Genomic DNA, 24,301 nt, shown 5'->3' with positions numbered 1-24,301 from the left:
GCATTCTTGGAAAACTATAATAGTGGCAAGAAGGTCAGAGGTCCAAGTGTTAAGCTACCAGGGTTTAAGAGTTTTCCATCATGCCCTTCCATCAATCCCAAGGAGACACCCTGATACTTGTACTAATAATGGTAAACATGCTCAGAGACTGAAGAAACTCTGTCAATCTAAAGGGAGTGAGAAGATAGGGTGGGACTGAATTTAAAGTCAGCAGCAGCCAGAGTGGCAGCCAGGGTGTTGGCACAGAAACTATTAGCATGAATCTCTCCTGGGTGTGACAACTGAAAACTCAAAGAATACTTCTGTCTTGATGTATAAATTCTCTTCCTTGCCTCCTGTGCACTTTCACATTGATACCTGCTCTAATGACTATTGTTCTGGTCCACTTTTATTCTATTTCATGATGACCAATCCTGCTAATTGGGTCCTAATATTTCTTTGGTTACAATGCTATCACATGGTTGACACTCTTGGTGAGAAGATCCTGGAATAAGTCAACCAGAAATATTGGTGGACTAAGAGAAGATTGACTAAAACAGATGAGTGGCATGATGGTCACACTCACGTGGATTTTATCCTTTGTTTAAATACTTACAAACCAAACAACCATGGGATGAGACTACCTCTCAGAGACTACTTTTGTTTTCTCATATAAAAATGAGGTTGATAATATCTGCTTCACAGAATCTTCTAAAGAGTAGAAATTAATGTAAATTAATCATGTCAATATATAAATTAAGACACGGTAGATTCGAATTGATTCTTATCTCTTGGATAAAGATTAAAAATATATTTCCTCTCTAACCAACTCCAGTCAGAGTTTCCCTGGTTCATGTGATATACTGTATTCTCTAAGATTTGTGTTCATGCCTTTAGCACCTAAATTTGATTTTAATATAAAGAAACTATGTGAAAAAGTAAATATTATACTTTCAAGAAGAAAATTTAAAGCTCTCTCAATTTCATTGGGTGAGATGATCCAGGAAGAAAGGAAACTAGAAATGTAGAACCTTGATCTACCCTAGTAGACCATGAAAGCTAGATTATTTAAATTGGATTTATATTGGAATGAAGTTTGGCATGGATAGACCCACTGTTTTTTAGGAGGGTCTGAAATCATCCCACTGTTTTCTTTTGGTTTGTTTGTTTCATTTTTGTAAAGTTGCCTAAAAGAACTATATGTTTGGAGAAGGATTTCTGTTTCTTTTCTCTCCATTAAAAATAATACATAAATTAGGATGACTTTTATCCTACAGTTTAGAACTCTGTCCAATTTTCAAATATTTTATGACTTCTTTAGTTTGTCAAATGAAGTATCCTAATTTTTGTTTCACAAAATACAAATAAAAAAGCATATATCTTACTTCTTTTGTTCTTTTTATTTAAATGATTAAGGGTAATGTTAAAACAGACTTTTAAAAACCCAATCTGCGAGGCAAAGAATAAAATTTTCTTTCTATTTTGACAAAGGCTCTACAGCAAGAATTAGGATGTCTTGTTGCTTAAAGTCTGCTAAAAATTTGTAGTTGGGTTTTGACGGAGTCGTTGATTTGCATTTCCTAGAGATAGGTTAGAACAAGAACATATGTATGGGTTCTTGTAATTTTGCACAGAGTGTGAAGAATGGGCATCCCAGAATTCCTTCCTGATTTACAATTGTCAGATATAAAATCTAAAACTAATCAAAGAAACAAAACACCATCTTAACACTGCCTCTATCTTACATCTATAACTGAGTTTTTTTCTAATTTTTCATCTAAAAATTTTGCTTTCATTTTTTATAAAGTCCTGTTGAGAAACTTTGAAAACCATAGTCCTGCAAGACGCTGAGTCACCCAGCATCTGTGAAAGTTAGCAGCTGCCTCAGCTGAATCTGTCTCCTGAAGATAATGTAGATTGTAGCTGGCGGGATTCTGGCCCAAGTAAAGGGTTATTTTTTTTCTTTGTCTTGCCACATATGTAACGTTTCTCTCATCTCTATCTGAATTAGTCTAGACAACTACATGTGAATTGTTTCTCTTTCTCTCTCTTTGTCTCTCTCTCTCTCTCTCTCTGTCTTTTGGATACATTTTATTTTGACAGGTTCTTGACCTTTAGGAAAAGCGTAACACTTCCCAAAGGAAACCGTGAGTACAGAATTCTTTACAGTACAATTTGTCACCAATATAATTAGGAAAGCTGTCTCCTTTGACTTTTCTGTACTATCTTTGACAGGATCAGCAAGAATTGTTTCTTGATTCTTAAGAAGTAAAGAAGTTTAATTTTAACTCTTTTTATGAATGTCTCACTTTAAACAATGACCTTGAGCTTTTGACTATGCAGCACCAAAATCTAGCAATGACCTGTTTACATGGGTTCACATGGAGAACAATCTAGTAACTTGGAGCAAAGTAACACACAGTAAAGGTTTGAGTCTCCATAGACGGATTTAATTCTATAGCCAATCTTGTAAAGGCCATCCACAGAATAGCAATTATGTATAGCAGAAGGAGACTAAAATTTAAGCTTTATATTGAATGTTTTCATTGTGGTAAGCTAGGAAAACTGTGCTTATATCCAGAAGAATGAAGGTGGACCCTATGGAGATTTTGCTGAATGTTGTCACAAATAGGTTGGATTCTACTATAGGAAAATAATATTTTATGTTGTTTGATAGTAATATAATGTTTTATATAGCAAAAGCCAATTACTGAGATGCTAATAATTTGAAATTTGTGATAATTAGGTGGCAAATGTGCCAAACTTTTGATTTGTAGTGTTTATAAATAAAGCAAATAAAAAGAGTAAACAATATATTAGTTATATTTTTATGTAAGAAGAATTCAATCTTTTCAAACTTTGGGATATATCATTCATCAAGTTAATTGCAAGCCATTTTTATTTATTCATTAAATTAAGTTCATCCTTATCAGTACATGTTAACACCTTTTCAGCCTTTGAAAGCAATAAAATTATATTTCTTTTTTATCAATCTGAAACTCTGTGATTTTGCTAATTTAAACTTGTCTTCGATTATTAGTCCAATAATAAGCATTTATCGAACTTTATTAAGTTTATTAAATTTATTAATGTTAGCACACACTTATGTGAAAAGTTGGAAAAGTTTTCTGAATGATCAAGAATTACTAGCCTAAGTTGTAGCTGTTTATGGTTAAAATTATATAAATGTACTACAGTCTTTCTAAAAACAGGCTTTTATAGGCTTAAAGACATCTGAACATAAGTCCAATATGAGTAAATGCCTTGAGACATATAAAAGGACAGTATACTAGAGATCTGAGAACCAGCAATAGGTAGAAGCTTTTTAACTTGCAGGCTATGGAGAGTGGTGGACCAAAGGTGCTGGAAACAGCAGAAGAGATCCAGGAGAGGCGTCAGGAGGTGTTGAACCGGTACCAGAGGTTCAAGCAACTGGTTGCTGAGAGGGGTCAGAAGCTTGAAGATTCCTATCACTACCAGGTTTTCATACGAGATGCAGATGACCTCGAGAAATGGATCTTGGAGAAAATCAAGATTGCAGGCGATAAAAGCTATGAAGACCCAACTAACATACAGGTCATTTAGTTTCATTGACTTCCCCAGAGTAGACTCTAAGATCTCTAGGGAGGGAAACATTTTCATAATGTAAGTGTACATCTGGTAAACTGTAAAGGGATGATGTAACAGAAAGATTAGACTTTGGGGACTGTAATTCTGTCTTTAAATAACACATGTCTTCAACTCCTTAAGCCTCAATGTCTTATTTACAAAGGGAACTCATTCTAGATAATACTTTATAAATTCATTCTGAAGTTAACCCATGGGCCAAACACTGAGAATTCAAAGAATTTATGACACACTATGTGATTTCAATATTTTGTGACATTAAGGATGGAATTGAGGTGAAGAGACATCAATGTTTCTGAAACAACTGCTCTTCGCTCTCCTCAGAAAGATATGATTTAACCAGGGTTTTTCCCAAATGACTATTCATGCCTCTTGTTAAGTTCAAATGAGAGGTGTCAGGTGGAGAGCTTTGGTGGAAGCTCCCACTCCTACTTGTACAATGTTATAGAAAGAGGCACAGTCAGGATCAGAAGAAAGGCTTGCATGCCTAAAATGTGCAATGGATATTAGAGAGGAAGCACCTGGAACAAGAACAAAGTGTTATCTACTAAATGGATCAATTTATATATGATAGCAAAAGCATAATCTGGCATGCAAAAACCTCTCAATTAAAGAAAAAAGCCATTGTTGCCATGATCATCTTCCTCATTGTTCACTACTTTCAGTAACATTTAGTTCCTCTTTTCTGAAGAGGAAAAACTCTGTGTTACATTATTTCATTTCCACAGAAGGCAATTGAGAATTTAAAATAATATTTACTGGAAATTCCCCAAAGGCAGTGGGGACTGGAAAAAAACTTCCTCTATGGTCCTGGACATTGAGCCTGGGACCCTTTGAAAACCTAAGTGCAGTGGTGCCACCACCTTCTTTTAGGATAGGACTCCTCCAGGTATGGTCATAGGTTATCACTTAATCTAGGTTGGGAAACAAGTAGTTCTGACTGTAAGAAAGAAGAGGAATAAAAGAACCTCCCTTCCAGGGAGACCAGGCTGCATTAGCCATAAACTCTGATTTCTAATCTTCAGGGGAAATATCAGAAGCATGAATCCTTTGAAGCAGAGGTGCAAGCAAAATCGAGGGTCATTCCTGAGCTGGAAGAAATCAGGAAAGTTCGATTTCCTGAGGGGCATTTTGCCCATGAGGACACCAAGGTAAATTTATGGCAGGGCTCTGTGAGAGATGTTTATAATTAAGTTATTATGTTGATTATGTTATCAGAGTTTTAATTGATTACAACAGGTATAAACCTTGATATAACTGGCTTGGAACCATGGTACTGCCTTATATCTTTTACTTGGGTTGGGGCAGGAAAAATGATGGGATGTCCTAGTGTTCCTTGGAGTGGGGAGAAGAGCTATGATACAAAGCTGTCATCAAATAGCATGACGTTCCTGCTTATGCCACCACAGTATAGGTGGCTCAAGATCAAACCCACTTCAACCCAGATGAATTGGTTTTCTGAAATGTCCTTTCTACTTAATTCTTCTAGCCTCAGGGTCCTTGTCCCTTAAACTCTCTAAAGAAGGGATGCTCTTTCTTTGAATCTTCTCCGAAATCTTTCTCCCTTTGTCTATGATGCCTCTTTCTCTTCACAGCCCACATACTATGACTACTATTGTAGTCCTCCATACCCTCTCATCTGTTCATTTTGGGGAAAAAAAACCTCCTAAAATCCTTTGTCTTCCCTAAACCCTGAAGACTGAAGATCACCACCACTATGGAACCCATTATTAATGTATCAGCTTTTTTTCTGACTTAATTCATATACTCTTCCAACAAGTTTGTGTTGATATAGTCAATTCAGGTTCTTTTTTGTATAAGTGATTTATTTTACTGTTTAAATATTAAAAAAAATTCAAAACAAATTTGTGTTATATTTAAAAATTAGGGCTGTAGTTCCATATTTAGCATACACATTCTAGCTTGCTTTGCTGTCAACAAAACATGGTCAGGCGATACAGACATTAACCAGAATAAACCTTATTAGAAAGAAGACTCTGTAAAAAGAAAATCTCAAATTTTATTTATTTTCATAAAATAGAAATCATTTTGTATAATTTATACAAAAACCAATCCCTTACATTAATTAAAACATTTGAGAAATGTTTGAAACATCTTCACATCTATCAGAATCACTGGGGCTATATCAGTCTGTACCATGGCAGGATGAAGAGATTAATGTCATCTACATGTTACATGTTACCTTAGGGCCATGAAGTAGTTGAAAAATACAAGAATCTTGAAGGCATAACATATATGACACCTTCAATTTTACAGTATATGTAAAATCTGGTCTTCTAAGCTAACTTGGCATTAGAGCCCTCAACTACATACTCTCAAATTCTCATTGCTTTGGTGCCACTATTTCTTTTATAAGTCAGAAAAACGTTGTAACTCTTATTCTTTCTGACAAACAGTCCATGCTAAGTTTTTTCTATGCCTTTTTCAGTACTTTGAACACCCTCTGCCCATTGTCTACCTATCAAAATTCTACCTATCCCTCAAGGTCCAATTCAAATGAGCACTCTTTCATGAATTCTTATTCTATCCTGTCTTATTGTCTGTAATCACTTCATCCTCTAAAACCCCAGAACATTATTAAGTTTTTTCTATTATGGAAGATCATATGGTTTAATTGCTATTCACATACATGTCCTGTTTCCTCCTTTAAATATCTGTTGCTCAATTCATGCCCAAGTGAAGGGGAGGAGGGATTTTTATCCAGGTCCCTCTCTGCACAGGTTTCTGAGTCTATACCTGCTGCTCCACAGCAGGTACTGTGCCTGAGTGGTTTTACTTTCCCCATAGGTCCTTCTGGAGGAACTCAGCCACCTGTGGGACCTGCTGCTGGAGCTGACTCAAGAGAAGGGCACCCTGCTGCTGCAGGCCCTGAAGCTTCAGCAGTACTTACAGGAGTGTGCTGACATCTTGGAGTGGATTGGAGACAAGGTATAGGACCAAACAGTATACATATAGGACTTCCCATCCATCTGCCCCAGACATCCCATAGCCATTTAATGCAGACCTTTCATAAAGAAGTCAGGATGTCTCTTCCTGGGCTTAGTTCCTTGGAAGAAAGAGGAATATTGGCAAAGATTTAGGGGTATTCTGGAGGTAGTTAACATTGTAGGGGGATAAGTCTAAATGTATGCATCTGAATATGAAGAAGGCAAGACTTACACAAAAACTGCATTGAAAGATGATCTAGGATTGTCCCCGTTCTACCTTCCATGAGCCTTCACTCTTAGATTTTCACTCTTACTCTGTGTCCAGCTTAGAGCATTGCAGTTCTTTCCCTAATTCTTTGTCTCTCAGTACCTATAACTAGGGAGGTTTTTATTTTCTACATACTTAAAGAATAATCCTATGGTTAGGACTGAACATTTACACAAGCAAGTGCATAGCACAATACTTTTGTAAATGCTCAGTATGTTGAATTGAGTAGAACCAGGATGAATTTATTTTTCATGTTCCAAAACACAAAAGGCTGTTCCCAGGGGCTTTTGCCAACAATGTTCCTGGTCTCTCCAAAGAATTACCCCAAAGACCACTGTTCCCTGGGCCAGAATGCCACCTCAGGAAATACACTGCTGCTTCTGGCTCTTTCCTGAAGGGTTCTCCCAAGTTTCACCAGTATCTACTTCTGAGTTATCCTTGGAATGTGAGCAAGGATTTTGGGCATTTGACCTGCAGGAATTCCTAAATGTTTATGGGTGACTTAACGGAGTTTTTTCTGTCTACAGGAGGCTATAGTGACATCAGTGGAGCTGGGTGAGGACTGGGAGCGCACAGAGGTTCTGCATAAGAAGTTTGAAGATTTCCAAGCGGATCTGGCAGTTCGAAAGGAGAGAGTGAATGGAGTGAACCAATATGCCAATGAGTGTGCTGAGGTGAGGTGGGGAACAAGAGAGCCAAGCCAGGGAAAGGGTTTGATCTTCAAGAAGACTCTCTGGCCATTAGTAGATGGGACATGAAAGATATAGGACATTGTGAGAAAGCAGAGGTATGCCTGTCCTTGGAGCAACATGCCCGGAGCAGTTTCCTGTCCTTTCTGAATTTATCCCTTGCCAGTCCACGGAAATGGAGATGTGAGTGAGTGAGTGAGTGTATATGTGTTTACATAAAGGAATTCAATCCACAATGGGGTTACTCCTGCACCATGCAGTACATTGATTTCTCAAATTTATGAAGCACTCTTTCTTCATGAAGAAGAACCAGAATAAAGTGGCAAAGAATATAAAATAATGGTGGGCTATCATAATATATATATATCATTAAACTAATTTTTTTGTGTTTTGGGGGGAAGGGAAAAGGAGGCAGATTTACCTTCATTTTCTTAAGTGCTTAAATAAGTTTTTAATTTCTGGGCATCTAAAAACTCAGTGTGTGAATCAATAATCCTAACATATGTGAGAACTGGGAAGTCAGTCTGATTTTATATGTACATGAAGGAATTAGAAATTCTAACAGTTGGCTATCATGCTTTTCCATTTAAGGTTTCATTATCACTGCAACTTTATAATGGGAATGATGTTTCTGTGTTAATAGAACCAAGATTTCAGGATGAATGGGTACTGGAGTAGGGAAAAATAACATATTTCTCATTTTTTTTCCAGGCCACGTTTCCAACAGTCCCCAAATTTTCTCCCTCTATCACCTTTTTCTTATTGTGGAGATTTTTAAGTTAGCTATTACTATCTACCAAACTACCACAAACAACCTATTTTTTTCAGTGAATCAGATTCACTGATTCATGATTCAGTGACTCAGCTGCTCAGCTGGGTTTTTCTGCTGATCTCACCTGGTATTCTTAAGTAACTGCAGTTATACAATGAGTCAGTTGGGGTAGAGGGTCTAAAATGGCCTTGCTCCCATGTCTGGAGATTTAGCAAGGAAAATGAAGTTTTTCTCCATATGCTCTCTCATCTTTCAGTAGATCATGCTTTTTTATGTGTTCCAAGAAGGTAAGAACAGAAGCTGAAAGGCCTCTTGATGCCTAAGTGCTGGGGCTCATAGAATATCATTTCTATTTATAAGCAAGGAAGGAGAAGCAGAAAATTCAGTCCGATGAGGCTTCAAAATAGAAATGGAAATGGGAATAAATGGGGATAGGAGGAGTAGGGAGACTTGGGCATTTGGGAACTACTCAAAATTGTCAAGTATCAAAATGGGCTGATGCTGCTAGTTTAATCTAGTATTCATAAATCTCATTGCTTCAGTTAGTTTGCAAAAATGTGTGAAGTTTTCTGCAAAATTAAGTTTATCTGCATGTCTGTATAATTCTGCAAAGAGGGAAATAGCTCTCATTAAATTCTCAAAGGTATCAGGACCCCAAAAGAACCAAGACACACAGTATTAGAGTTTTGAAAAATTAAGTCAGATTTCACAAAGGGAATTTTCTCTTCTTTTCCTTGGTTTCCAGGATCTTGAGGGGAGTTAGCAGACATCAACATGATGGAGTTCTGAAAATAATGAGGTTGGACAACCTGTGTTAGTAGGCTACTCTGGAGCTGTGGGCAAAAGATACAATATCTGGCGGTTTGGTTTTCTAGATTTTGGTGATGTGGATCAAGTAAGAGTTAGGGAGCAGGGCTAAGGTGAAGGGTAATATCTGGCTAAATGGCCATCCTCCACTTCTGACAAAGTATGGACCAATGTGAAATAAGAAGTGTTTAAATGATTTTTTGCATTAGTCCAGCATTGACTTTCTCCCACAGGAAAAGCATCCTGAGCTGCCCTTGATTCAGTCAAAGCAGGAGGAAGTGAATGCAGCCTGGGAGCGGCTCCATGGTCTGGCTCTCCAACGACAGAAAATGCTGTCCAGTTCTGCAGACCTCCAGCGATTCAAAAGGTAGGAATCTCACCAATGAACTGTAGGAAACTGCAATAGCACCATGTTTGTTATTTGTGTTAGCCTCTGTCTACTGTTAGCAATTAGTGGCCAATGCCTCTAAAAAAAGAAACTCATGTGCTTGCCTTTAAGACAACAGGGAGAGAGTAGTTAAGAAAATTGTGACCCACTTTATAGCCAAGTATGTGTCTAATGGAGCTTAAATCAATACAAATAGCACTGGTAAATTAGTGATGGAAGCTCTGCAGAGGCAAGAAAAGCAGATTAAGAACCGGAAGGGAATGGAGGGTGAAGTTGGGAAGAAGAAGGACATTCGTGAAGAGCTGACCCAGGTATAGGAAGTATATCCAGAGGCTCAGTTGTCAGGATGCCCAAGTCTCTAACTCTCAATGGAAACTATTAAAAGCAAGAACACTTTACATTACTTTTTTGCTAGTGTGGGGGAAGATAGGGTAATTTCTGACTGAGTGAGCTAGACTGGTCCTTGTTGTGTGCTGTTTGCCCTGGAATGCCTGCCTTCTTCCTTTGCTGGAGCTCATGGAGATGTCTGACAGGGATGTGACTGAAGCCATCCAGTGGATTAAGGAGAAGGAGCCTCAAGTCACCTCTGAGGACTATGGCAAAGACCTTGTGAGCTCTGAGGCACTGTTTCACAGTCACAAGACACTTGAGAGGAACCTTGCAGTCATGAATGACAAGGTAAGCCTGTTGGAGGAATGGCTAATCCCTTGAGCTAGAAGAGGCATTTGGTGTTCATCTCGTCTCCATAGGACACAGTAAATTCACTATTTCAATAAATGAGATATTTTGTGCCACTTGAATATACCTCCTTATTCTAGTTTATAACTTGTACATGAATCTTGGATATCTCTTATTTTATTTAATTATTTTTATTTAAATATACATATATGTTTTATATATGCTTATGTTTTTTGTAATATATTTCATAATTTAAACCAAAATAGATAGCTTCAAGAATGGTTTCCTAATCTCACTCAGGACCCTATGGCCAGAGAGTCTTTTCTTTTATCTAATTATGCTTTCTTCTGTTGGAACTGAACCTTGTTTCTTTTTGTCCTTCACTCAGTCAAAAAGGGAGTAAGCTTCTTCTTCCCCTTTTATAATAAACTCAGACAGTTAAAACACATTACTAGCTCATGCAGCTGAATATCAAAAAAACAAACAACCCAATCCAAAAGTGGGCAGAAGACCTAAATAGACATTTCTCCAAAGAAGATATACAGATTGCCAACAAACACATGAAAGAATGCTCACCATCACTAATCATTAGAGAAATGCAAATCAAAACTACAATGAGGTATCACCTCATACCAGTCAGAATGGCCATCATCAAATAGTCTACAAACAATAAATGCTGGAGAGGGTGTGTAGAAAACGGAACCCTCTTGCACTGTTGGTGGGAATGTAAGTTGGTACAGCCACTATGGAGACCAGTATGGAGGTTCCTTAAAAAACTGAAAATAGAACTACCATACGACCCAGCAATCCCACTACTGGGCATACACCCTGAGGAAACCATAATTCAAAAAGAGTCGTGTACCACAATGTTCATTGTAGCACTATTTACAATAGCCAGGACATGGAAGCAACCTAAGTGTCCATTGACAGGTGAATGGATAAAGAAGATGTGGCACATATATACAATGGAATATTACTCAGCCATAAAAAGAAATGAAATTGAGTTATCTGTAGTGAGGTGGATGGACCTAGAGTCTGTCATACAGAGTGAAGTAAGTCAGAAAGAGAAAAACAAATACCATATGCTAACACATATATATGGAATCTAAAAAAACAATAACAACAACAAAAAATGGTTCTGAAGAACCTAGGGGCAGGACAAGAATAAAGATGCAGACGTAGAGAATGGACTTGAGGACACAGGGAGGGGGAAGGATAAGCTGAGACAAAGTGAGAGAGTGGTATGGACTTATATATACTACCAAATGTAAAATAGACAGCTAGTGGGAAGCAGCTGCATAGCACAGGGAGATCTGCTCAGTGCTGTGTGACCACCTAGAGGGGTGGGATAGGGAGATGCAAGAGGGAGAAGATATGGTGATATATGTATATGTATAGCTGATTCACTTTGTTATAAAGCAGAAACTAACACATCATTGTAAAGCAATTATACTCCAATAAAGATGTTAAAAAAACAAAACAAATCAAAACACATTACTAAACCCACCTTTGGGTTTTCTTCTGGAAAGTGGAAAACCCCAGTTCCTATACCTACAGTAGGTATAGACACACTAGAAATTGGAGCAAGCCTGTTTTCCTGAATGATTCCCATTCTTACTTCTTCCCATCACAACTTAACCGTAACTTAAACTAATTACGCCTGAGCTTCTACAGTGGAGTCAGCCCACAGGAAGATCCCTACTTGCTATGCTTTAATCATAGCTCTGTCCCTGGGTCCAGTTTCTGAAAATGATTTCACCATTCTACTTCTTTTGTTCTTCCTCATTTTTCCTCTTTGGTCTTTTTTTAAATTTCTAATTATGGATGATAAAATACCATGATTTAATGAATAATGATAATGAAATCTCAAGTCCTAGACAACACCTAATTACAGTTGGGTATAGTAGAAGGTCTAATGGTAAGATGTGGAATTTGCCCTAGTAAGCCTGCTCCTCAAGAATTGTGCTCAAAACGGCCTGGCATTACTGAAATTTTCTTGGCAGAAATTTTCCTTGGCAGAAATGTCTTTCTGATTCCCACAATAATATTTATGGAGTTAGTATAGAGGGTAATGAAGGACAGATGTATGTCTAAACATTGCTTCTGACACTGACTAGCTCAATGACCTTGGGCAAATAAAATACTCAACCTCACAGTTTTCACATACAAGGGGAACAAGAATAGTTTTGCCTCACAGTATTATTAAAGGAAGACTATAAAACAAGAAAATGCATATGAAGTGCTTAGCACAATGAGAGACAAAAAGTAATCAGTAAATTATTATTGTTAATATTGTTAATAGTTACATGAGTATATTAATATAAATATATCAATATAAAAGCACTAATAAATTATTCTAATTCTTATGATTATTATGTTACATTCTTCCCATAAAACTTTGCCAAGAGGACCAGAATGCTTGGATTTCCCACTATGTTTCTTCTTCTTTTTTTCTTTTTTTTAATTATATAAGTTTCAGATGTACAGCATTATAATTAGACATCCGTATATACTACAAAGTTGCCATCCATCACCATACAGTTGACCCACCTTCACATACTAGGTTTCTTTTTCATCCCAAAGGTGAAGGAGTTATGTGCCAAAGCAGACAAGTTGAAGCTTTCCCATCCTTCAGATGCAGCGCAGATCCAGCAGATGAAAGAGGATATGGTCTCCAACTGGGGACACATTCGCACCTTGGCTACCAGCAGATATGAAAAGCTGCAGGCTTCTTATAGGTGAGAAATCCTTCTTCTCTATTGCTTTACCTATCTCTAGGTCAAAATATAACATCAAAAGCAGAAATAAAAGAGTGAAAGGAGTAAAATAATGAGTGACCCAACCCTCCTGCTTGCTCAGTAGAGGCAAAAGAAATTTTAATTTGCCAGGAGAAGTCCTTTGCAGGCTGATATAATCCTCAGCGTGACACCTCCTTTCACCTGTACCCTTCCTGTTTTCCTCTGTTTGTACATTTGTAAGAAGCTATGAAGTGGTCCATGGAGCTGAAAAATTAGCTGAAGAAACATGTCAAAATCCTGGCCCTAGCTAAGGAACTGGAATTAATTTCCAAGCTGAAGAACACAAAATAAATCTAGAATTATTTCCTGAATGTAGGTCAGCTTACAAAAAACCTAGACATCATTTCAGTAGTTAATTTTTATGATTAGTTATTAAATCATGAGGAAATAGTGTTTATCTTATTGATATGATTTAAAATGAACTGGTGAGCTTTTGATTTCTTTGTAGCTACTTTATTTATTTATTTATTATTTTATTTTTGGCTGTGTTGGGTCTTCGGTTCGTGCGAGGGCTTTCTCTAGTTGCGGCAAGCGGGCGCCACTCCTCATCGCGGTGCGGGGACCGCTCTTCATCGCGGTGCGCGGGCCTTTCACTATCGCGGGCCCTCCCGTTGCGGGGCACAGGCTCCAGACGCGCAGGCTCAGTAGTTGTGGCTCACGGGCCCAGCTGCTCCGTGGCATGTGGGATCCTCCCAGACCAGGGCTCGAACCCGTGTCCCCTGCATTAGCAGGCAGATTCTCAACCACTGCGCCACCAGGGAAGCCCCGATTTCTTTGAATAGGTAATCTTTTTTTTTGTAGTTTTTGTTTTTACTGATATGGTGAAGGGTGAACTAAAATACATGAGGGCTCCTAACCCTAACTCTAGTCGTCCCTTAGGCTTCCTGTTGGTTATGTTATGTCCTTATTTATTGGCCTCCTTGTGAGTACTTTATTCTACTTCAAGTGCATCTGGGATGTGACTTTGTGATGTTGGAGATGTCATGTCCAAGTGCTTCATCACACAGTGACACATCTGCCCTAGGAATACATAACCTGGAGTGAAGGATTTACAACCTGCACTGCTAAAGGAATAGGAAGTACATCAGAGGAATGGGAGGTGTAGGATTAGGGCAAGGCACATGTTGTACATCTTAGCCCAACCCAACCCTGACTCTTTGTTCAAAGTCCATTTGTATCTGGTTCTTCCTTCCTGTCTTTTCCCTTACCTTTCCCTCAGGTACCAGAGGTTCTTATCTGACTATGATGAGCTCTCAGGCTGGATGAAGGAGAAGACTGCTTTGATCAATGCTGATGAGCTGCCCACAGATGTGACTGGTGGGGAAGCCCTACTGGACAGGCATCAGCAGCATAAGGTAGAGAGGAAAGGCCTCCCTAGTAGCAGGAAGAGGGCGGTTTCCAACAATGCCAGAAGGTTTCTTGCTGCATTTTAAAACATTTTGTCTCGTGACCACAGAATGAGATTGACTCTTATGATGACCGATTTCAATCTGCTAATGAGACTGGTAGAGCCCTGCTGGATGCCAATCATGAAGCATCTGACGAAGTCATGGATAAGGTAATCTAGTTTAACAGAATTTGTGAAATTTTGATACATATTAAGCCTTCACTTAATCCCATACTAATATGACAATCTCTGAAAGAGGACAGGAGATGTATAAACATCTTAATATGGGCCCAAATATCACCCTGCTTCCTTCATATGTTGCTTTAGCTAATTTGAGGCATTTGAAGTTCTCAGGACTTGATGTGTGCTTCCTCACCTCTGAGACATTACTTCATCAACCTAACTAATTTCATCACCTACCTTCTACCTAATTTGAAACCTCCATACCGTCTTGCCTTGTCACATGTGCTCTGTTTTATCACTTTCCCATGCTCATCTCTAGATTGTGAATTCTTTGAGGGCTACACCTTATTCATCTTTGGGTTCCCTAAGGTACCTAGTATGGTTCCTGGCACATGGCTCCCTTTCTTCTCTCCTCTATACAACCTCAAATCAAACTGATTTTCCTATATCTGTGTTTCTCAAGTCTCCATTAAGCAATAGGAAAGCTTTAAACACTCAGAATTCCACTGAATGAAGATTCAGGTTTGTCATCATCCTAACCTCCTAGATCCCAAGGGCTCAGCTAAACCTCTTGATCCCTGAGACATTTTACTCCAGTCACAGAGTCACAGGAACTCCTTGGGATGACAACTGAAATAAGATTTGCAGGCTCTTTGCGTATCATTAGATTCCAAGCACAGCCCCCAGTGCTATATGATGAAGGTTGAGATGACTGTATTTTCAGTTCATCAAGAACTCTATGGGAAAATTATAATACGGATTTTTATTTTTAACTATTTCCTGCCAAAGGAATAGTGGGACCCTAAATCCTTGAAAACTTACCTATTATCCTGGGATTCTGAGAATTGTTACTGTCTTTTTAATGGAGTTAACACAGCACCTGTTTAATAAGCTGGAATTTCTTGGGCAGATGCTTGGGCAGAAACAAAGGCTTTTATGAGTTTGAGAATGCCACTTTCACCGTGATGGTTTTTATTTGCTTTTGGAATAGAATGCAAACTTCTCAATCTGATCATTTAAGTGCCCTATAAACTTGAATTTCATTAAATGTTTACCTTTTTAAGATATTGCACTTTCCTCTGGAGCACTTCATATAATCTAATGATTACTTGGAGTAATTACTTGCTTGGGGTATTATGTCCTCCTACAATCCTGATCCACACCTCCCTGCCCTTCAAATCTTTGTTTGATACAATACTTTCTATACTTCTACTCCCTGGTTCTTCGAATCAGAATTAATCTTTTCTTCTTTATTTATACATATTAAGTGTGGTGTACCTCTGTTATGGTATTTATCCCGTTTTTCCTATACTACAGTGATTCACTTAGATGTTGCAGCCTTAAGAGAAAAGCCCATTTCCTATTCATTTTTGTATCCTTCAAAAAGCCTTGCATTTATTAGATGCTCAGTGAATATAGGATAAAATAAATTAATTTAATATCTTCCTGGCACATTATCTCTTCCTTTCCAAAGATGGCAGCACTTACCTCCCATTGGGATGCTCTGCTGGAACTGTGGGACAAGCGTTGGCAGCAGTATGAGCAGTGCCTGGAACTGCACCTCTTCTACCGTGACAGTGAGCAAGTGGACAGTTGGATGAGTAGACAAGAGGTAACAAAGGGGCTCAGAAAGTGTCCAGAAGCCATTTCTCCTTCTCCTTACTTACTACTATCAACACCCTTACAACCACTTCAGTTCACCTGGGAATTGGAGGGTGAGCCACAAGGAGGAGAAAAGATTGGCCCTCTCTGTGGGGCTCTTGAAATTCCCTCGTGGACAAATGCACAGAAAAATACCTAAATACAAAGCAGAGAGTCCTTAAGCTCTACTGAACATGAGGTGAAATGAATATCCAGTTGTTAAGAGTTCAGCAAGAGAAAATGTAATGAGTCAGTCAGGGTTAACGAGAGATTTCCTGGAGGAGGTGAGTGGTCCTCTTGAGTATTTGAGATCTCAGAATTGTGCCTAGATTGGTTGGTTCAGACACAGAGACAAAAGTGATAAAGTTGTATGAGAAGATTGGGAAGGGACTCAAGCTCCTGCTGCTAAATGTTAGCCTCTATCTCCTCTCCTACTTTATGCTAATTCCCACCTTGCTCTCGATTCCCCTCACCTCCTTCCTTACTCCTTTCTCAGAGATATTCTAAAGGGAGTGTTTCTCACCAGTGAGGTACAGCTGGGATGTATCTTTCTGTCTTCTATAGGCCTTCCTGGAAAATGAGGACTTGGGAAACTCCTTGGGCAGTGTTGAAGCCCTTCTTCAGAAGCATGATGACTTTGAGGAAGCCTTTACTGCCCAGGAGGAGAAGATCACAGTAAGAAATGGGCCCTGGTTTGGGTACTGGCTTCATGTTTGTATATATCATTGCATACAATACCAATCCTTAGAATCACTCATAACTGTCAGACATAACATGAGCGTTGTTCTTTAAAGAGAAAACATCCAGAAAAATAATCATACCTATTTTTTATCAATACATTTCTATTCCACAAAACATATTTAGAAAGTTTTAATGATTTTGAGCCATTTATATTTTCTGATGAAGTGCATGATTGTCTTATTTTTTCTGCAGTATAAATAGAAACTATTGGATCCATATCCGACATAGAATCATAACTTAAAAGTTTGAATGTATTATTTACTTTTTATATTTATTCCCCTCCGATAATATCTCCATTTGGTTTTCTTTAGTAATATCTAGATATCTAAGTAGTATCTACTTTTTCCTGTATATCTTCATCTATATGTTTCTTATTTAATGCAACTATAGTCTTCCTGTGAACTGTAAGTACAATGTCCCAGAAAATGTCTTATGTCAATACATAAGCAAGTCTCAGAGAAGTGTGAAGAAGACTTTATTTGTCCAATCTACTGTATGTTCCCTAGGACAGTGCTGACTTTAAACTTGTATGTATGCATGTATACCACCACCAGCAGCAACAACCACACTAACAACAAAATTCCAAGTCCTCTCTGTTAGTCTTCAGTCAATACAGAGCTTAATATGGTCATTCCCAGTCCATATGCTTGTTAGGTTGATTTTCACTGGTAAAAGCTAACTGTGTAAAATAAATTACTGTTTATAAAATGCTATTGTTTATTTCAGATCACTTTCCTATTCCCAATCAATTAATCCATCCTGAGCCCTAGCAATTTTGGGAATCACGAATGAATATGAGTAAAAATTCATGTCTATAATTTGTGACTCCATTCCCCATGTAGCTAGAGATATAGATGTAGATAAAAGTATATATGATATATGATGGATGGAAGGATGAATAGATAGACAGATAGATAGATAGGTAGATAGAGACAGGTGGCACTGGACGTGACTATATCAATAAGGCTTCTTCTTAAAAATTTAAGACTAGACCAGATATTCACCTCGTAGTGACATCAGGATTCATTTACTGTAAATTAGATTTAAAAAAGAAAAATTGTGACATAGAGAAGGTAATTAACCTGCCTGAGATACAATACATTTTGAAATACAATTTATAACAGAAATCAGAAGTAGGACCTAGATCTTCTGACCCTGAAACTTGTCTACTTCTGACATTGTCATGCTTCCCTTTTAAACAGCTAGCCAAACTGGGGCCACTTACTCAGTGGCCACTGAAGGAAAACCACTCTTTTTTTTTTTTTTTTTCCAGACCTTAGACAAGACTGCAACCAAACTGATTGATAATGACCATTATGATTCAGAGAACATTGCTGCTATCCGGGATGGGGTATGTCCAAGGTCCCAGATGTGCCTCTGCCTGCTTATGCACGGGATCAGGGAAAATGTTAGAGCATGATAACCTTGGTGGGCAGTGAATCTCATGTATCCATATTTGATTTTGCTGACAGTGAGTTTGTTTACGGTTTTTCCAGCTGTTGGCCCGACAGAATGCTTTACGTGAAAGGGCTGCCACTCGACGCAGATTGCTGGAGGATTCATTGCTTCTGCAGCGACTGTATCAGGACTCAGATGACTTAAAGAACTGGATCAACAAGAAGAAAAAGTTGGCAGATGATGAAGATTACAAGGTAGGCAGGATTTGCAAACTGCAGACCCTGGACATACTCATCGGGACTGAATTTCATGGAATTAGTCTTGGAACTGAAAGGACAATAGCGTTCAGCTGGTGAGCCTCGTTTTACAGGTGGAGAGACAGAGTCTCAGAGAAGGGCAATGACTCCTCCAAGACTGTACATCTAGTTTCCGGTTTTCCTACACTCTGTTACCCATCACCCCTTTTCTCTGGCACAATTTCCAGTGATCCTTAACAGAACGGAGGAAGGGAGGAACTCTCCTTATTTAGCTGCTTATCCCCTTTTCTGTTGCCCTCTGCACGCTTATAGTAGGAAAATGTTGTGTCTAATCATAATGTACATTCAAGCTACCCGGAACTCAAAAGTAACCTAATGGTTTGATATAATATAGACTTACACGGTTTTGTAGCTGGAAAGGAACAACTCCTTATTTTACAGATGAAGAAACCAAGGATCTGAATTGTGAAGTGAGTTGCCCAAGGTTAGCCAAGAATCAATGTTTAGAATGCAGTTTAACAAAAGGGGTAGAAGCATGAATTCTTTTTGGAGAAGGTAAAAACTGGGCTTGAATTCTGTCCCTCTCCTGTCTTAGTTTGTATGACTTTGAAAAATTTCTGAATTATCTCTGAGCTATACATAGGTTTCTTTACCTTCTGCTTGTGTAAACACATATTTTTCACTCACAATATAAACTATTATGCACACACACATATATACTCACAAATTTTTGCATTTACAATCAGGGCTAGAATTAGTCTCTTGATTTCTAGGCCAATATCTATTCACAGTATTTACTTTCTAGATATCATTTAGTCTTAAATGTATACCTCTGATGCTTTTGTTCTTACGTTTTTTTATAGAACTTTGAGCATCTAATCTGTACCTTTCATTCTGGAAAACTCAGCACTATGTGCTTGTGTTCTCCTGAGGAGTTATGGTTCCAGTGTATGCAGGGTAAACAGATCTTCTGTATATGCGACAAAAGGATGGATGTTTCATATACTAGGACAGGAATGGAAAATAATCTCCATCTTTCATGACAGCTCTGATAGATTGTTAATGCTTGCATGGGGTGTCGTATTTAAAATGATCTTCAGACTATATCCAGACTCAATAGAAATAAATTCAGGGGTTGATTAGCCATGTCTGTCATTTGTATAGAGGAGGGATTGGTCACACAGTTTCCTAAGCCTCTTCTGGCTCTATACTTGGACTAGGACAGTTCTGCCTTATATCCTCTTTTTAGTTCAGTTAGATTTATAGTGAAAAGAAATTCCTGTCCTCAAAATGTCTGCCCCTCATTCTTCAAGGAATGGTTTTCTTTAATTGTTTTCATTTTGTCTCAGGATACACAGAACTTGAAGAGCCAGGTTCAAAAGCAGCAAGTCTTTGAAGAAGAATTGGCAGCTAATGAGATCCAGCTCAATAACCTACAGAAAACTGGCCAGGAGATGATTGAGAGCAATCATTATGCCTCTGAAAGTGTGGATGTTCGTTTGAGTGAAGTTGCCAAACTATGGACGGAATTGCTGGAGGCTACAGCACAGAAAGGTTAGAAGCAGAGTCTTGTTGAAAACGAATTCCTAAATTCTGAAACCCGCCTTCTTCATCTTTACCACCTTGAGTTTACCTAGTGACCTCTATAAGAAGGGATGCTACTCATTTGCTTCCCTGTGTCTTCCTCTATTGGTCAAGAAATTTAAAAATCTAACCTAAATTTGTCACACTATATATTAACACAATTTTATGTTTTCTTCATGTATGTAGGTCTTTTCAACTGAAATTACTTTTGTTTTCTTCACTTTTTTTTCCACTTTTTTCTTCCTCTTGAATAAATATTCAGATACCATGAATTCAGTATTGGCTATGCACCTAAAACTAGTGTCCTTAAATTAGATTATACATATTTTGGTTCTATAGATGAAACAAGGTTTTCTGACCCAGGGTATAAAATTAGACATTAAAATATTGTTGGTGCCACATATGATGTTCCCATGATATTTTATTCTTACGAATAGGGCTTGATGACTTGTTGTTTTTTTTACCTCTCTGAGCATGTTCAGGCTTTGTGGTAAGCTCTTAGAAAATTCCCATGTCTGCTTGAATAGCCTCTACTTAAATTTAACTTCACCTCTTATTTTGGAAAATTAATCAATTACCATAATTAACACAAATAATAAACTTTCTCTGTCAATATCCCCCTTGTTATAAACATCATCTATAGACATGACGCTGCCCTGGTTATAGAAAAGATACATCATACTGATTTTGTTGGATGTCATCCTGATTTTTGGTTTAGGAAAAAAAAATTCAACTTGATTGTAACAATAAGAAGTTGCTGCTGCTCTACATCATAGTAATTGCTTCACAGAAATAACGCAAATAATTGCTATAAGATCATAGAATGAAGAATTTAGCTGAGAACAATGTGGATAATCAAGATATTCTCTGGAAGAGAAAATTGTAGGCATGGTTTGTGATGAAGGACAGGCACCAAGAGAGAGGCCTAGCAAAGTTCTAAGAAAGATATTCAGGAGAAGACACTTCAAAATTTCAAACTGAGCCAACCCCAAGTTTTATACTTCTCTCAGAAAATGCAGTGTTTGTGTTTGAATCCCTTTGAAAAGGAGGTCTCAATAGAGAGTAACAAGTGACATGAAAATACCCAAGATAGTTAAAATCTAACATAGCAGCACTATACCTCAACAAGAAATGAACAAATTGTTTATCTTTGTTTTGAGAACACTACTATCTTCAAAAACAAATACCATCCGAATTCTACAAATTTATGGTAAGTTCTTGTATAATCACATGGGAGACAGTTATACTTTTTCCCACTGGAGGGTCAAAATATTATATTGCTCCTTAAGTTGATGTAACATGTTTTAGCATGTAATGAGGATCAGTTATGACACCTGTCTTATACTTGCTCTCTTTTCCTAGGGACCCAGTTATATGAAGCTAACAAGCAACTGCAATTTGAAAATAATGCAGAAGACCTGAAGCACTGGCTGGAGGAGGTAGAATGGCAGGCTAAGTCTGAGGATTATGGGAAAGGTCTGGCTGATATACAGAATCTGCTCAGGAAACACGGCCTCCTGGAGTCTGCCATGGCTGCTCGTCAGGTTTGTTGCTAGCTCTTTGGCCAATTATAGGCCAGATCACCTGTATATGTTCTGAGAACACTGATCATAAGTAATTATTGTTTAAAAAAAAAGAGAGAGAGAGCAGGAAACCAAAGTTAAAAATTCAAAACTTCTAGTTGGTCAACTATCTCTTTCCAATATCTCCTTTAATCCAGCCTTTCTCCTGGGTGCCTTGTGTCTTTTGTCAGAACCCCATGGTTGATAAAAGACTTTATTGACTCTTCTAAATATAACATTGTACTCTCAATCCAAAAACCTGGGTTTTATATATAGCCTTATCACTTACTAATTCTGTGATATTTGGTGTATCTTTTCACATTTTCACATCTCTGTATCCTCACTTGTAAAATAAATGTTTTTATAAAATTGCCTCTTTCTATTTTGGCATCCTGCAATTCAAAGTTTGAAAATATTTTTAATCGTACCATTTTTTTTTTTCCTTAAGAAAATTGAAACCCAGAGAAGTGAAGTATCTTCCCCAATGTCACAGAGAAAATTAACAGCAGGGCCAGGACTAAGAAGCAGATGTCTAGGCCCTTAGTTTCCGAGTTACCCACTGAAATCCCACCACACTGTTATTTTAAATAAATTTATCCAATGAGTTTCTAGAGTATAGATACTGCATGTGAGTTTCTGGAGAACTCAGTGGAAATCCACTTCCAGCTGACTCAATCTCTCGTCCCAGGAATCCTAGCTTGTATTTAAAAGTTATTCTGCTGTTCCCTACAAAGTCCCACTGATTTGTCCTGCTAAAATACACTTTTATGATGTCTGCTCTTTGATTACTCTTAGTTAAAAGGAAAAGACAGAATAATCTACAGAGAATAGAAATAAACAAAACGAACCCAGTCACTTACATAGCTCTAGGTATGGTTTGATGGAGCTTGAAGTAAAAGGCTGGAGTTAGGAAAATCATATAAAGATAGTTTTGAAATCTACATGGATGAAGAGAGTTTGCAACAGATTTTCAAAGAAGGAAAAAGAAAAGATTTGGTGAAAAGTAAATAAAAACATACAAAGAAGAGGAACAGCATATGTAAACATGTAATAAATAGGAATATTTGACCCTATTTTGGAAAGTTAGGACCCTATTTTGGAAAGTTTGACCCTATTTTGGAAAGTTTGGAACAGAATGTGTAAACATGTAATAAGTAGGAGTATTTGACCCTATTTTGGAAAGTTTGACCGTATTTTGGAAATTCAATCACCAGGAATTTGTTCTCCTGTTATGGAACACAAGCTCTTGTGCCCAATGCACAGTGAGGCCCAACAAACCAAAATCTCAGAGTTTGGAGCAGAGAAAGGTTTATTGCAGGGCCATGCAAGAATAGATGGCTTGGATTTCAGATGGCCTCAGCCTGAGCCTGTAGCAGCTTGGAGCAGGGTTTCGGTTCCCAGAGAGGTATTGAGCTCGGACTGAGGCAGTGAGAGCGCTGAATCCTAGCCACTAGACCACCAGGGACCAGTGGCCAGTGACAAGACCCTGGCCCATCAGCTGTGTAGAAATGAATTTCCACAGAGAGACGGAAAGTAGTGAAACAAGTAAAGTGTTTATTAGGAGGAAAATGAGTATGTGTGGATAGACACACGGGTGGGCTCAGAGAGAGAGTCGCGCCCTCGTGATAGTTTGAATCACTTATATGGGGCATTTCTTCCCTGTTTCCTTTGGCTAATCATCTTGCTTTTCCTGGTTCTGAGTCTATATTTGGTATATCTCAGGGTTCTCCCTTGTGTGCGTGCACATCTCTTAGCAAAGATGGATTCCAGCAAAGAGGCCTATGTGTAGGTTGGCATCACTTACTATGGGGTGGCGCCCCCTTCCTTTCTACCTTCAGGGAGTCTTTCTGCACATGTGTAGTTGGGAAGGTCTCCTTGACTTCAAGAATGAGGAATATGTGGTTTTTTATCTCTTACCTAGGCAGGGTTCAACTCCTCTCTCCTGCTATTTTGGAGTATCTGTCCACAGGGGAGAAACTGTTCAGCCTGGGGGCCATCTATCTCCTGCCTCAACTTGAGCCCAAAAAAACCAGAACTCCCCGAAGGGTTTCAGCAAAGCATTTTTAAAGACCAGGAGAGAGAGGGGGTGTCACGGGGTATGTGATCAGCTCATGAACAATTCTCTGATCGGTTGATGCTGAGCTAACATGGCAGTTAACCTTATTAATCCTTCAGTTCCAGAAGGTCTGGGAGCTATGTGCTCACGATCATCAAGTATTCTAGTTAATTTCTTCCATTTGGTGCTGGTTTTAGCATCTGAAAAACTCAGGAAATATGCATCAGATACTATTACCTGGCAACTTCAGAGAGGAGCTAAAACAGAGGGTATGGGAGGGATCTGTCCCGGGAAGGCCCCATAGGATTCTCCTTGGTTACACTCCTAGTTGGAGTAGTGGCTAAGATATCATGCTTGCAAAAAAAATTTTAGCTACGGACTATTAAAGCTGGAAAAGATCATGAGTATTCTCTAGCCCCAAATCCTTATTATATAGATGAGGAAACTATTATGAAAATAGGTGAAGAGCTGGATAAAATGGCAATTGACTAGCAGCCAAGTCTATCTCTTTAGTCTGAAGCATCTTGCACTACATTAG

General features: G+C 38.3%; 1 protein-coding gene across 3 annotated transcripts in view; it reads left to right on the top strand.

Annotated features, from left to right (window-relative positions):
* Positions 1 to 3,315: 3,315 nt before the first annotated feature.
* The window catches only part of SPTA1 (spectrin alpha, erythrocytic 1), a 65,324-nt gene continuing 44,338 nt past the window's right edge, over positions 3,316 to 24,301 (top strand). For 2 of the 3 annotated variants that reach the window (XM_057553266.1, XM_057553264.1), the window contains exons 1-15: positions 3,319 to 3,555; positions 4,632 to 4,757; positions 6,415 to 6,555; positions 7,350 to 7,496; positions 9,324 to 9,457; positions 10,012 to 10,156; positions 12,740 to 12,894; positions 14,174 to 14,309; positions 14,411 to 14,512; positions 15,999 to 16,136; positions 16,730 to 16,840; positions 18,180 to 18,257; positions 18,403 to 18,558; positions 19,911 to 20,115; positions 21,508 to 21,689. In XM_057553266.1, coding sequence (XP_057409249.1) covers positions 3,319 to 3,555; positions 4,632 to 4,757; positions 6,415 to 6,555; positions 7,350 to 7,496; positions 9,324 to 9,457; positions 10,012 to 10,156; positions 12,740 to 12,894; positions 14,174 to 14,309; positions 14,411 to 14,512; positions 15,999 to 16,136; positions 16,730 to 16,840; positions 18,180 to 18,257; positions 18,403 to 18,558; positions 19,911 to 20,115; positions 21,508 to 21,689 — 2,193 coding nt within the window. Of the gene's footprint in view, positions 3,556 to 4,631; positions 4,758 to 6,414; positions 6,556 to 7,349; positions 7,497 to 9,323; positions 9,458 to 10,011; positions 10,157 to 12,739; positions 12,895 to 14,173; positions 14,310 to 14,410; positions 14,513 to 15,998; positions 16,137 to 16,729; positions 16,841 to 18,179; positions 18,258 to 18,402; positions 18,559 to 19,910; positions 20,116 to 21,507; positions 21,690 to 24,301 lie in introns of all 3 variants that reach the window. The other variant, XM_057553269.1, reaches the window with a different exon arrangement.

The sequence above is a fragment of the Balaenoptera acutorostrata genome, chromosome 1, assembly GCF_949987535.1.
Source record: "Balaenoptera acutorostrata chromosome 1, mBalAcu1.1, whole genome shotgun sequence".
Lineage (NCBI taxonomy): Eukaryota > Metazoa > Chordata > Mammalia > Artiodactyla > Balaenopteridae > Balaenoptera > Balaenoptera acutorostrata.
Note: the sequence above shows the minus strand (reverse complement) of the source record. Positions and strands in the feature narration are given on the sequence as shown.